Raw genomic sequence first — 13,725 nt, forward strand, 5'->3', positions numbered from 1 at the left:
CCCACAATTTCTTTTTACCCCCCCCCCCCCCCCCCCCCTTCCCCCAAAAAATTCTTTCCCTCAAGATATGGTCATAATCTCAATTCAAATTTCCAATGGAATTTGCAGCCATAATTACCCATTTAAATTTACCATAGTGCTAACTTAATCTATTTTATAATAGAATTTAAAATATAGTGTCAAATCTTTCATATGGATTTTTTTGTAAAAAAAAAAGATGCAACATTTGCAGATATTTTTACTGGTCTTCCTTTATAAATATGCATTTCTTTAAACATAATTTAAAAGCAGTGTAAGGGAAGTAACCAAAACGTTGTATATTGGATTACCTCCCTTACACTGTTTTAAATTATCTTAATTGTTCATTAACCATTACTTTATACATAATTTAAAAGCAGTGTAAGGGAGATAATTTCAATGATGTATTTGATTTATCTCCCTTACACTGCTTTAAATTATGTTTTGTACTAAAGTATTTGTCCATTAACCAGGACAACCTTGTTTTTCCCCCTTTTTTGCCCCTAATTCTTAAACGGTTTGAGCCATAACCCCCCAAAGCAAATCCTAACCATCCCTTTGTGGTATGGAAACTTGTAGTATAATTTCAGAGAGATCCATACACTGTTCCACAGTTATTGTCTGGAAACAAAAAAATGCTTATTTTTGGCCCCTTTTTGGCCCCTAATTCCTTAACTGTTGGTACCATAACCCCCAAAATCAATCCCCACCTTCCTTTTGTGGTATTGAACCTTATGGTAAAATTTCACAGAGATCCATTCACTTTAACTAAAGTTAGAGTGCGAAAACTAATGCGTATTCGGACGACGACGACGATGCCGGACGACGACGACGACGACAACGACGCCAACGTCATACCAATATACGACCACAAAAATTTTTTTGCGGTCGTATAAAAACTGCATTTTACCCCTATGTTCTATTTTTAACCAAGTCAGCCATGATAGTTGGAAGGCGGGGTCATCGGACAAATTTTTTAAACTAGATACCCTAATAATGATTATGGCCAAGAATGGTTAAATTTGTCTCAGTAGTTTCAGAGAAGAAGATTTTTGTAAAAGATTACAAAAATTTACAAAAAATTGTTAAAAATTGACTATTAAGGGCAATAACTCCTAAAGGGGTCGACTGACAATTTTGGTCATTACAACTTATTTGTAGATCTTACTTTGCTGAACATTATTGCTGTTTACAGTTTATCTCTATCTATAATAATATTCAAGATAATAACCAAAAACTGCAAAATTTCCTTAAAATTACCAATTCAGGGGCAGCAACCCAACAACAGGTTGTCAGATTTTTCTGAAAATTTCAGGGCATATAGATCTTGACCTGATAATCAGTTTTACCCCTTGTCAGATTTACTCTAAATGCTTTGGTTTCAGAGATATAAGCCAAAATCTACATTTTACCCCTATGTTCTATTTTTAGCCATGGCGGCCATCTTGGTTGGTTGGCAGGGTCATCGGACACATTTTTTAAACTAGATACCCTAATGATGATTGTGGCCAAGTTTGGTAAAACGCCGACGGACGACGGACGCCAAGTGATGAGAAAAGCTCACTTGGCCCTTCGGGCCAGGTGAGCTAAAAATGTTTATTTTTGGCCCCTTTTTGGCCCCCAATTCTTAAACGTTTCGGCAATTACCCCCAAACTCAATTCCAGCTTTCCCTTTGTGATATGGAACCTTGTAGTTCAATTTCAGAAAGATTCATACACTTACACACAAGTTATTGTCATGAAACTAGAAATATGCTTGTTTTTTGCCCCTTTTTTGGCCCCTAATTCCTAAAATTTTGAGGCAATTACCCCCAAAATCAATCCCAGCATTCCTTTTGTGATATGGAACCTTGTGGTACAATGTCAGAGAGATCCATACACTAACACACAAGTTATGTCTGGAAGTTACAAAAATGCTTATTTTTGGCCCCTTTTTGGCCCCTAATTCCTTTACTGTTGGTACCATAACCCCCAAAATCAATCTTAACCTTCCTTTTGTGGTATTGAACCTTGTGGTAAAATTTCATAGAGATCCATTCACTTAAACTAAAGTTAGAGGGCGAAAACCAATGTGTCTTCGGACAACGACGACGACGACGACGCCAACGTCATACCAATATACGACCACAAAAATTTTTATGCAGTCGAATAAAAATGCTTGTTTTTTGCCCCTTTTTTGGCCCCTAATTCCTAATATTTTGAGGCAATTACCCCAAAAATCAATCCCAGCATTATTTGTGTGATATGGAACCTTGTGGTACAATGTCAGAGAGATCCATACACTAACACACAAGTTATGTCTGGAAGTTACAAAAATGCTTATTTTTGGCCCCTTTTTGACCCCTAATTCCTTAACTGTTGGTACCATAACCCCCATCATCAATCCCAACCTTCCTTTTGTGGTATTGAACCTTATGGTAAAATTTCATAGAGATCCATTCACTTAAGCTAAAGTTAGAGTGCGAAAACCAATGTGTCTTCGAACGACGACGACGACGCCAACGTCATACCAATATACGACCACGAAAATTTTTTGCGGTCGTATAAAAAATGACCAGAGCTTGTTCCTTTTGTTTATAACTTTCCAATATTGACTCAAACCAGCAGAGTGGAACCAAATGTAAACTCGATCTGTAACTCATCATAGTAGACTCACATACTAAAAATCAGCCCAATATGTGAAGGCGTTTAGAAAAAAAGTTTGTATAACTGTTTGTTGCAGAATAACTGTCATATATATCACTAGGAAATCTGGAGTTCTCTCCAATGTTACAAATGACTAAGACAGTTGGAGTTATCTCCCATTAAACTGAATTTATTAATACCAATGGTATCCAGTTCTGTATTATTACCTGTTTCTGTGAGTTAGAGAGTTGTTTTATCTGAATTAGAACTGTATACCGTCTGTCTATAGTTTTAACTACTCTGACAACAGGACCAATAGTATCCAGGTCAAATGCTTCACACCATTTCCATATCTTACCATCCAAACACATGTGTAGCTCCTAAAATCAAAATAATAATTACTAACACATGTGTAGCTCCTAAAATCAAAATGATAATTACAAACACATGCGTAGCTCCTAAAATCAAAATAATAATTACAAACACATATGTAGCTCTTTGTAACAAAGCTAACAACAAAAAAAACACATGTGTAAATCTTAGTCACACAGATAATTACAAACACATGTGTAGCTCTTAGTAACACAGATAATTACACATGTCTAGCTCTTAGTCACAGAATTATAATAACAAACATATGTGCAGTTCTTGTTAGAGATAATCAAATACACATGTGTAGCTCTTATTCACAAAGTTAATTACAAACACATGTATAGCTCTAAGTCACAAATATAATAACAAACACATGTGTAGCTCTTAGTCACAAAGATAATAACAAACATATGTGTAACTCTTAGTCAAACAGATAATTACTAAAAACACATGTGTAGCTCTTAGTCAAAGATAATAACAAACATATGTGTAGCTCTCAGTCGCAAATATAATAACAAACATATGTGTAGCTCTTAGTCACAAAGACAATAACAAACACATGTGTAGCTCTTAGTCACAGAGATAATTACAAACACATGTGTAGCTCTTAGTCACCAAAATTACTGCAATCACATTTGTAGTTCCTTTACAGAAACTACACTATCTCTTAGTCTTACAGTTTCATTGTTTTCATGGCACAGTACCAAATATAATAAATCATAGTTTGCCATATGCAAATCTCACAGCAATAAACTTTTAAATGATAATTTGGAATAAAACCTTATTTATTTACCATGAGTAATACATAACCAAAATATTATAGATAGGGTTAAAAGCACCATTAGAGAGATTCCTTTTATTCCTTTTACAAATAATTGATGACAGATGGCTCTTTACAGACCTATTCTAGGTTTTCTTCTTAATGACAATAATAATGTACATCAATTTTCTTTATTTTTCTTAACTTCAATGTCTTTTGATAGGGCAAATTGTTAAAAATGTAACTATTTTATCAACAGTTGTGAAATGTCCAACTAGTTTAATGAGGTATAGTGTCTGCTTTGTATCAAACAATACAGTTAACAAGTGTGGACACACAAAAATGTCTCTATAGTGAAATGACTACAGGTATATATATCTGTTAAATTCTGTTTTCAAGATCTAAATATGTCTTATGTTTGTGATGTGTTACCTGTAATTTTATATCATACCTGTTTAGTTTTTTGAGATCTCCAACTATAGCAGTTCATCTGTCTGGAATGTAGCAGAATGTTTTCTTCTGTGCCAACCTTCAATTTAAATTCAAGGTCATTATTATAAGTCTGTTCTTAAACAATTATAATGTAGTTATTCACAAAGCTTAATTTGTATTATTTCCAAGCATGTATAGGTCAAACAATCAAATGTGTATGTCATAATGCCATTTTACTGAAATTATTATTAATGGGTATTTAACCTATAAAATATAAAATATATCTACCTATTACCTGATTAAACCAGAGAACAAAAATAAAATATCTTATGATGAATCAGAGCCACACAGTATCAGAAAATGGCAACAAAGAGTAAATGTAGGAAAGGGGAAACAGTGAAATCTCCAGGGCTGCATCATCTCACAAAAACTTTGTCTAGTTGAAAAGTCTCTTACATGATATGACTTAATTCAAGATGGATTACCTGACCAAACCTGACTGTGTGACTTGTATCTCTTACATTATATGACTTAATTTAAGATGGATTACCTGATCAAACCTGACTGTGTGACTTGTATCTCTTACATTATATGACTTAATTTAAGATGGATAACCTGATCAAACCTGACCGTGTGACTTGTATCTCTTACATTATATGACTTAATTTAAGATGGATTACCTGACCAAACCTGACTGTGTGACTTGTATCATTACAAATAACATACTGGCTGTAAACCATTCTATCTTTACTGGGCTTAGTTATCTGAAAATACAATAAACTGCTTAAAACAAATAATATAAGTTATTTCTACAATTTCCCCACGCCAAAAAAATGTGTCCCCTATTTTAGATTATTCTAATTATCCAACTTTTCATTGGTTCTGATTAGTGGAAACCTTCAACTAAGTTTGAAGCATATCTGATTAAAAGTTAAGGTGTGGCAACAAAAAGTGATGATGGATGGGTCTAATACATAATACCCTGTAACTTGTTGCATGAAGTAAATTAATTTGGTCTGACTAAAACACTTTCAGTTTAATAGATTGTATAGTTCCATTAAAGCAGGTTATAAGTACTTTGTGCAAGGTTTCAGCAACATTTGAAACAGTAGAATATATTTTCGATTTTTTAGTACTTGTTTTTTTTTTGCTGTCTATTTGCTCAGTATCATAGTGCAAAGCTATTAATTTTTGGTCCATATACAATAAATGCCACCTTGAAATTATCATTGAACAACAGTTAGTTCTGATTGGTTGGTTAATGTAGCAGTTAGTTCTGATTGGTTGGTTAATGAAACAGTTAGTTCTGATTGGTTGGTTAATGAAACAGTTAGTTCTGATTGGTTGGTTAATGATGTAGTTAGTTCTGATTGGTTGCTTAATGATGTAGCTAAGATTCCATTGGTTGGAATGAGTTTTAAATTGAGAAAATGTTAGTAAAGGGAGACAAATATACCAGTATATATATATATCGATGATCAGAATCCAGATTGATTAAATTTCAATTATTATAGTGTAAAGGGATATTGTTGTACTGATTTTATTTGTTCATTCTTCTATATACCTTTTGTTTCACCACTGTTCAAGATTTTAAGGAGAGAGATTTGACATCTCAAAAACCTTGTATAATGCCCCGTGAGACTGTCCCAAGTCAGGAACCTCATATGTGATTGTCTTCAGGTATATCTAAAAGCTTTTATTCTTTATGGCATGTGGTGATGACACCTATTCTTTAATAGTCTTTTAAGTTTAATTTATTCAAAACTCTGTAATTAATACACTATATCATCAATATTGTTTAAACTAGATACCCCAATGATGATTGTGGCCAAGTTTGGTTAAATTTGGTCCAGTAGTTTCAGTGGAGAAGATATTTGTAAAAGTTAATGGAAGATGACGACGACAGATGACAACGCCTGACGCCAAGTGATGAGAAAAGCTCACTTGACCCTTTGGCCAGGTGAGCTAATAAAAAGGAGAATGTGTCAATGGGACACAGATGATGCTCCTACTTGCATATAACGTTATAAGGGACATAACTAGAGAACTTTAAAAGTGACAAACTTGATCTGTGTTTTATGGTAATAAGCATTGAGTATAAAATAAAGTTTCATAACATTTGGTTAAGGAAAACTATAGTTAGAGAATGGCAATTAATTTTGGGAAGTATGGAAGGACAAGGGTAACACTTAATGCTCCTTCCGCCAGCATTGGATGCATAAAAAGATAAGGTCTCAAATAAATAAGATCTAAAACAAATAAGGTATCTAAAATATACGGTACAAAAAATAAGGTCTCAAATAAATAATGTCTCAAATAAATAAGGTCTAAAACAAATTAGGTCTAAAATAAATAAGGTCCCCAAAAAATAAGGTCTCAAATAAATAAGGTCTCAAACAAATGAGGTCTCAAATAAATGAGGTCTCAAATAAATAAGATCTATAAAAAATAAGGTCTCAAACAAATAAGGTCTCAAATAAATGAGGTCTCAAATATATAAGATCTATAAAAAATAAGGTCTCAAACAAATAATGTCTCAAATAAATGAGGTCTCAAATAAATAAGATCTCAAATGGATAAGGACTGAAACAAATAATGTCTCAAACAATTAAGGTCTCAAATAAATAAGGTTTGACAAATAATGCCCCAGACAAAAACAAATGTGGTCTCAAATAAATAAGGTCTCAAACAAATAAGGTTTCTAATAAATAAGGTCTCAAACAAACACATCACGTCCATTATCACTGAACTAGTATACATATTTGTTTAGGGGCCAGCTGAAGGACGCCTCCGGGTGCGGGAGTTTCTCGCTGCATTGAAGACCCATTGGGGGCCTTAGGCTGTTGTCTGCTCTATGGTCGGGTTGTTGTCTCTTTGACACATTCCCCATTTCCATTCTCAATTTTATTTACAAATGTGGTCTCAAATAAATAAGGTCTCAAACAAACACAAATGTGGTCTCAAATAAATAAGGTCTCAAACAAACACAAATGTGGTCTCAAATAAATAAGGTCTCAAACAAATAAGGTTTCTAATAAATAAGGTCTCAAACAAACACAAATGTGGTCTCAAATAAATAAGGTCTCAAACAAATAAGGTTTCTAATAAATAAGATCTAAAATAACTATTCTCAGTTAACTTTGCCGACTGAAGATTCCTGTTTACAAAATGTTTGTCCAACTTAAATACCATACCTGGGAAAATGAGTTGACTGCACAGTTAAGGGTATGAACAATCCCCTGTCCAACACTTAGTGACAAAGGTCCAACATTAAAGTTACTCTCTAAAGCTGGTGGCTGAAATGGAAAAATATGTATAGCTTATATTACATTTTGATAGAAGAACAGGTAAAAAATGGTATTACTGGCTAATACACATCTAGTAAAGGTATGGCTGCTATAAATGTAACTACAATGTGATATAAAATATGACTTAAAACTTGCTAAAACAGGAGGGTTGATAGGTATGAATAAAAGCACTGTTTCTCTACTTGTTTTTTTTTCCCTTGTGTGTGTAATGATTGTTTACCATAAACTGATACTCCTTTCCATTACACATGTAATGATTGTTTACCATAAACTGATACTCCTTTCCCTTACACATGTAATGATTGTTTACCATAAACTGATACTCCTTAACCTTTTTTTACCTTCTATAAAGTATAAATGTGGCTTTAAATATCAGTGATATAAATTTTAGAATATATATAGTATAAATAATGGGTTGCCATCGATTCATAATGTGGGTTTCGTGTTAATCTACTACAAATCTCTTTACTTTACCTTCAGATGTTGTAGAAAGTTGACATCACAGTAAACATCAGTTAGAGGTATCACCTGGTGAATAGTTAAATGTTTCATTTCCACAACACTCAAACCTACATTACTGCTGACCTATAAATAGAAATGATGTAATACAATGAGGTATCACCTGGTGAACTGTTAAATGTTTCATCTCAGACTCTACAACACTCAAACCTACATTACTGCTGACCTATAAATAGAAATGATGTAATACAATGAGGTATCACCTGGTGAACTGTTAAATGTTTCATCTCTACAACACTCAAACCTACATTACTGCTGACCTATAAATAGAAATGATGTAATACAATGTATCACCTAGTGAACAGTTAAATGTTTCATCTCTACAACACTCAAACCTACATTACTGCTGACCTATAAATAGAAATGATGTAATACAATGTATCACCTGGTGAACTGTTAAATGTTTCATCTCTACAACACTCAAACCTACACTACTGCTGACCTATAAATAGAAATGATGTAATACAATAATTCAGTCGTTATATTTTGCTGATCTATGATTACTTCATTAACGCCTGACAATGAAAATCTTCAATCAATCATTTGGAATTAGCTTGGGATTTACCTATCTCGATAAAATTGAGCTGATTGGTCACCTCTTCTGCAGGGCACCAATCAGAATCTAGGATTCGTTAAGAGTTTTTATCGTGCTAGGAATTCAGGCCCTCACAAGTAGGAGAGATCAATTACCGGGAGGGACTGAATTATTCAGGTAAATAAACAATGAATATTTAAAAAGCAAAGATGAGGGTCCGTACCTGTGTACATATTCTAGCCAGATCTCCTACTATCTTATAACCAATGAATATTTGAATATTACAGATAAGCGTCAGTACCTGCATACATATTCTAGCCAGATCTCCCACTAGCTTATAACCAATGAATATTTGAATATTAAAGATAAGCGTCAGTACCTGTGTACATATTCTAGCCAGATCTCCCACTAGCTTATAACCAATGAATATTTGAATATTAAAGATAAGCGTCAGTACCTGCATACATATTCTAGCCAGATCTCCCACTAGCTTATAACCAATGAATATTTGAATATTAAAGATAAGCGTCAGTACCTGCATACATATTCTAGCCAGATCTCCTACTAGTTGATGACCTGTTATCATCAAGTTTTTTATTGTTACAACAGCAAACTCTTCGTCAACAATGGATGTATCATCAAATATAAATGGCTTTAACTTCCCTGGTACATCTGTAACACATTGAAAACCCTTATTAATTTTTCTTAACTATATCCACGTGACTAGGTCACCATAACATCTTCAACAATGAGCACAACATTTATCGTTTATTAAGTTATAAAAGGCCATGCCACGACAAAATGTAAAACAATTCATAAGTAAACAAGTAAAAATGTGAGCTACTGCTCACTGATGATACCCCCCACCAAAATATTTCGGTAAACAGGAAGTTGTTGAGTGATGAATCTAAAAACGCATCACACGGTATAGCTGACTTGTATAAACCCTGAAACCAAATTTCAGAAATCCTTGTCAAGTAGTTCCTGAGAAAAATGCGACGAAAATATTCTTGGGACGGACGGACGGACTGACGGACTGACGGATGGACTGACGGAAGGACAGACAGAGGTAAAACAGTATACCCCCCTTTTTTTAAAGCAGGGGTTAAAAAAAAAAACATCCTTATTTATATACAAAGCAAAAAAATAAAAATAGATATGATAGACTATTACTAATGACAATTACAGACACCTGACTTATAATGTCTTGCAGCTTAACATAATATTTATTAGAATGAAGGGACGTACAAATATTTATAGTATAGAGGACATATCAATTTTTGCAGATTATCTCCCCCTTGATACATTTATCATCACAAAAGTCAACCACAAAAATCAACCAATCAAACTTTAAGCAATGATGCTATTATACTGTAAACAATGATGATATCATACTGTAAACAATGATGTTATCATACTTTCTCTAATTCTTCGTCAATTTATCCCTTTCTGCACCCATTGTATAAAAAAAATTTAATCAATGTGTGGTTCGTTTGATCTCAGTTCTTCATTGGTTAAAATCCGATTATGACGACGAATTTTCTTGCTTTCCTCTGAATTTCCTATTGTGATGGCAGGAAAAAAGGCGACCATGCCTGATGACGTCACATAGAAAGAACACATCTTTTTGCAGATCATTCGAAAAGAAGGAATACATTTGCCTGCGTATTGTTTAAAAATCATTAGAGAAACAGATTCCACCACCAATTCTCGTGTAATACGATATTTACTCTCGACAGTTAAATTTTAAATATTTAAAACGCTTGGTGAGCCTCGCGTTTTAAATTTGAAAATTTAACTGTCTCGAGTGGATAAATATCGTATCACACTCGATGCAGTGGTAGAATCTATATGTAAACAATGATGTTATCATACTGTAAACAATGATGTTATCATACTGTAAACAATGATGCTATCATACTGTAAACAATGATGCTATCATACTGTAAACAATGATGTTATCATACTGTAAACAATGATGTTATCATACTGTAAACAGTGATGTTATCATACTGTAAACAATGATGCTATCATACTGTAAACAATGATGCTATCATACTGTAAACAATGATGTTATCATACTGTAAACAATGATGCTATCATACTGTAAACAATGATGCTATCAAACTTTAAACAATGATGCTATTATACTGTAAACAATGATGTTATCATACTGTAAACAATGATGATATCATACTGTAAACAATGATGCTATCAAACTTTAAACAGTGATGCTATTATACTGTAAACAATGATGATATCATACTGTAAACAATGTTGCTATCAAACTTTAAACAGTGATGCTATTATACTGTAAACAATGATGATATCATACTGTAAACAATGATGTTATCATACTGTAAACAATGATGATATCATACTGTAAACAATGATGCTATCATACTGTAAACAATGATGTTATCATACTGTAAACAATGATGTTATCATACTGTAAACAATGATGTTATCATACTGTAAACAGTGATGCTATTATACTGTAAACAATGATGTTATCATACTGTAAACAATGATGTTATCATACTGTAAACAGTGATGATATCATACTGTAAACAATGATGTTATCATACTGTAAACAATGATGTTATCATACTGTAAACAGTGATGCTATTATACTTTAAACAATGATGTTATCATACTGTAAACAATGATGCTGTTATACTGTATTTTGATTTGTCGTTAAGATTCAAAAGTGAAAATTTTTATAAAATATTAGTTAAAAAAATATTCTTACAGTGATGTCTGAAAATAATGATACCAATTTACTTCAAAGTTTATTAAGAAGCAAACTGGATAAAATACATATAGATTCTTACATTGGTACCAGTGGATTATCAGATTTATCCAATCGAGATAGCTAAATTATCGAATTTTAAATTCTGAGCCTTGGCGAGGACTTTAAAATTGATAATTTAACTATCGAGATTGAATTAATCCGATAATCCACGAGTAACTAAGTAAGAATCTGTTTTTTTTAATGAAAATCAAATAAATTTTCATTTTTGATAATAGAAAATCCCTTCGAGTGCCTTCCACATTCCACAAGGTTGTCAATTTCATTAACACCTGCTAGCAGATTTTGACTCATTCAGTGAGTTGATAAAAGTTATGACCCGTAAACTCATCCAACCATCTTCTGAGATCATCAGCAACCTTACGTTGATTAAACTTTTTTATACAATGGGTCTGGAAAGGGTTAAATTGCAGCAGAATTAGAGAAATAAGATTTATCAATACAGACAGGATGACAAAAACAATGATTTCTTTATATATACTCATCTTAGTATTCATCTTCAATCCTATTTTCAAAACCCAGTATTAGTAATAACTAATTGTTCATGCTGGACTATAAATGTATCACTCCTTTAACCTAAATTTTATAAATACCTTGTCCCATGTGTTGTGGATGATTCTGTAGTCTGACTTCTATAACAGGACAAGACAAACAGACCTGTGTGACAGGAACTAAGGTGGAGATGTAACAAGAGTCTACTCTCATGGCAGCAGCTAAAGATATTGGTAAGATGGCAAGAGTAGATTCATCATTCTTATATCTGAAAAAAAAAGAGGTACTCAAACATATTAACATCACCCTATTGTGTGCCTGTACTTTGCCAGGCTATCTAGATCATGTGTTGCTTGTTGTTATTTATGTTTATACATCTATTTCATTCAGGAATCAGGGGTTGTAAGTCTATGAAGTCTGTTGTCCTGTTCCAGATTTATGGTAATTATGTTATCCTGTAACAGAAGAGAATCATTGGCAATTACTAGTAACATCAGCAGGTAACATAACATCGGCAGGTAACATCGGCAGGTAACATCGGCAGGTAACATTGGCAGGTAACATTGGCAGGTAACATTGGCAGAATGTCTAAGATATCTTACTGTAGATTCATTATTATTCGTGGAATATTAATTTGAGTGGAATGATGGGTAAATCACGAATTCAACCAAGTACACATTTTCTGTAGGTGTATAATGAGGACTTGTGCAAAACCATGAAATCAAATATCCACAAATTCTTCCTCATTCCACAAAAATAAATGAATCCACAACATTTTATCAGTCTAGCAAGATATTTGCCTTTTTGTTTTAGTATAGGCATTGCAGGAGAATAAAATAAAAATGGAGTCATAAGTGACAGCTCATCTATCAGGTTTATTTATTTGAAAATATATTCTAGCTCTTTACATTTGACAAATTTATCACCACATATAGTCATAGGATATTATGTTATGTCTTGTGGGCCATTTGGATAGACAGGTGGGGTCATTGGACAATTTTTTAAAAACTATATATCCTAATGATTATTGTGGCCAAGTTTGGTTAAATTTGGCCAAGTGGTTTTAGAGGAGAAGATTTTTGTAAAAATTGAAGGACGCCAAGTGATGAGAAAAACTCTTTTGACCCTGTGGACCAGGTGAGCTAAATACAAGAGAGATCACTGTACTTAAATTACTTTGATTTAATTAATACTTATTGCTTTTTTTAAATTATCTAACAAAAATAAACATGGCTCAATCTTGCACTTTAGAAACAACCACAAAAATAAACATGGCTCAATCTTACACTTTAGAAACAACCACAAAAATAAACATGGCTCAATCTTACACTTTAGAAACAATCACAAAAATAAACATGGCTCAATCTTACACTTTAGAAACAACCACAAAAATAAACATGGCTCAATCTTACACTTTAGAAACAACCACAAAAATAAACATGTCTCAATCTTACACTTTAGAAACAATCACAAAAATAAACATGGCTCAATCTTACACTTTAGAAACAACCACAAAAATAAACATGTCTCAATCTTACACTTTAGATACAACCACAAAAATAAACATGGCTCAATCTTACACTTTAGATACAACCACAAAAATAAACATGGCTCAATCTTACACTTTAGAAACAACCACAAAAATAAACATGTCTCAATCTTACATTTTAGAAAAAACCACAAACTAGAGGCTCTAAAGAGCCTGTGTCGCTCACCTTGGTCTATGTGCATATTAAACAAAGGACACAGATGGATTCATGACAAAATTGTGTTTTGGTGATGGTGATGTGTTTGTAGATCTTACTTTACTGAACATTCTTGCTGCTTACAATTACCTCTATCTATAATGAAC

The 13,725-nt window shown here is 33.0% G+C and overlaps 1 protein-coding gene across 9 annotated transcripts in view; it reads right to left on the minus strand.

The window, feature by feature from the left end:
- LOC127731980 (intermembrane lipid transfer protein VPS13B-like) overlaps positions 1-13,725 on the minus strand; it is a 100,425-nt gene that overhangs the window by 43,432 nt on the left and 43,268 nt on the right. For all 9 annotated transcript variants that reach the window (XM_052240961.1, XM_052240964.1, XM_052240963.1 and 6 more), the window contains 7 exons: positions 11,975-12,141; positions 9,105-9,241; positions 7,990-8,100; positions 7,402-7,503; positions 4,888-4,971; positions 4,227-4,304; positions 2,871-3,023 (listed from right to left, as the gene is read on the minus strand). In XM_052240961.1, the coding sequence (XP_052096921.1) occupies positions 2,871-3,023; positions 4,227-4,304; positions 4,888-4,971; positions 7,402-7,503; positions 7,990-8,100; positions 9,105-9,241; positions 11,975-12,141 (832 nt within the window). The remainder of the gene's footprint in view (positions 1-2,870; positions 3,024-4,226; positions 4,305-4,887; positions 4,972-7,401; positions 7,504-7,989; positions 8,101-9,104; positions 9,242-11,974; positions 12,142-13,725) is intronic.

The sequence above is a fragment of the Mytilus californianus genome, unplaced genomic scaffold (assembly GCF_021869535.1).
Source record: "Mytilus californianus isolate M0D057914Y unplaced genomic scaffold, xbMytCali1.0.p SCAF_21, whole genome shotgun sequence".
Lineage (NCBI taxonomy): Eukaryota > Metazoa > Mollusca > Bivalvia > Mytilida > Mytilidae > Mytilus > Mytilus californianus.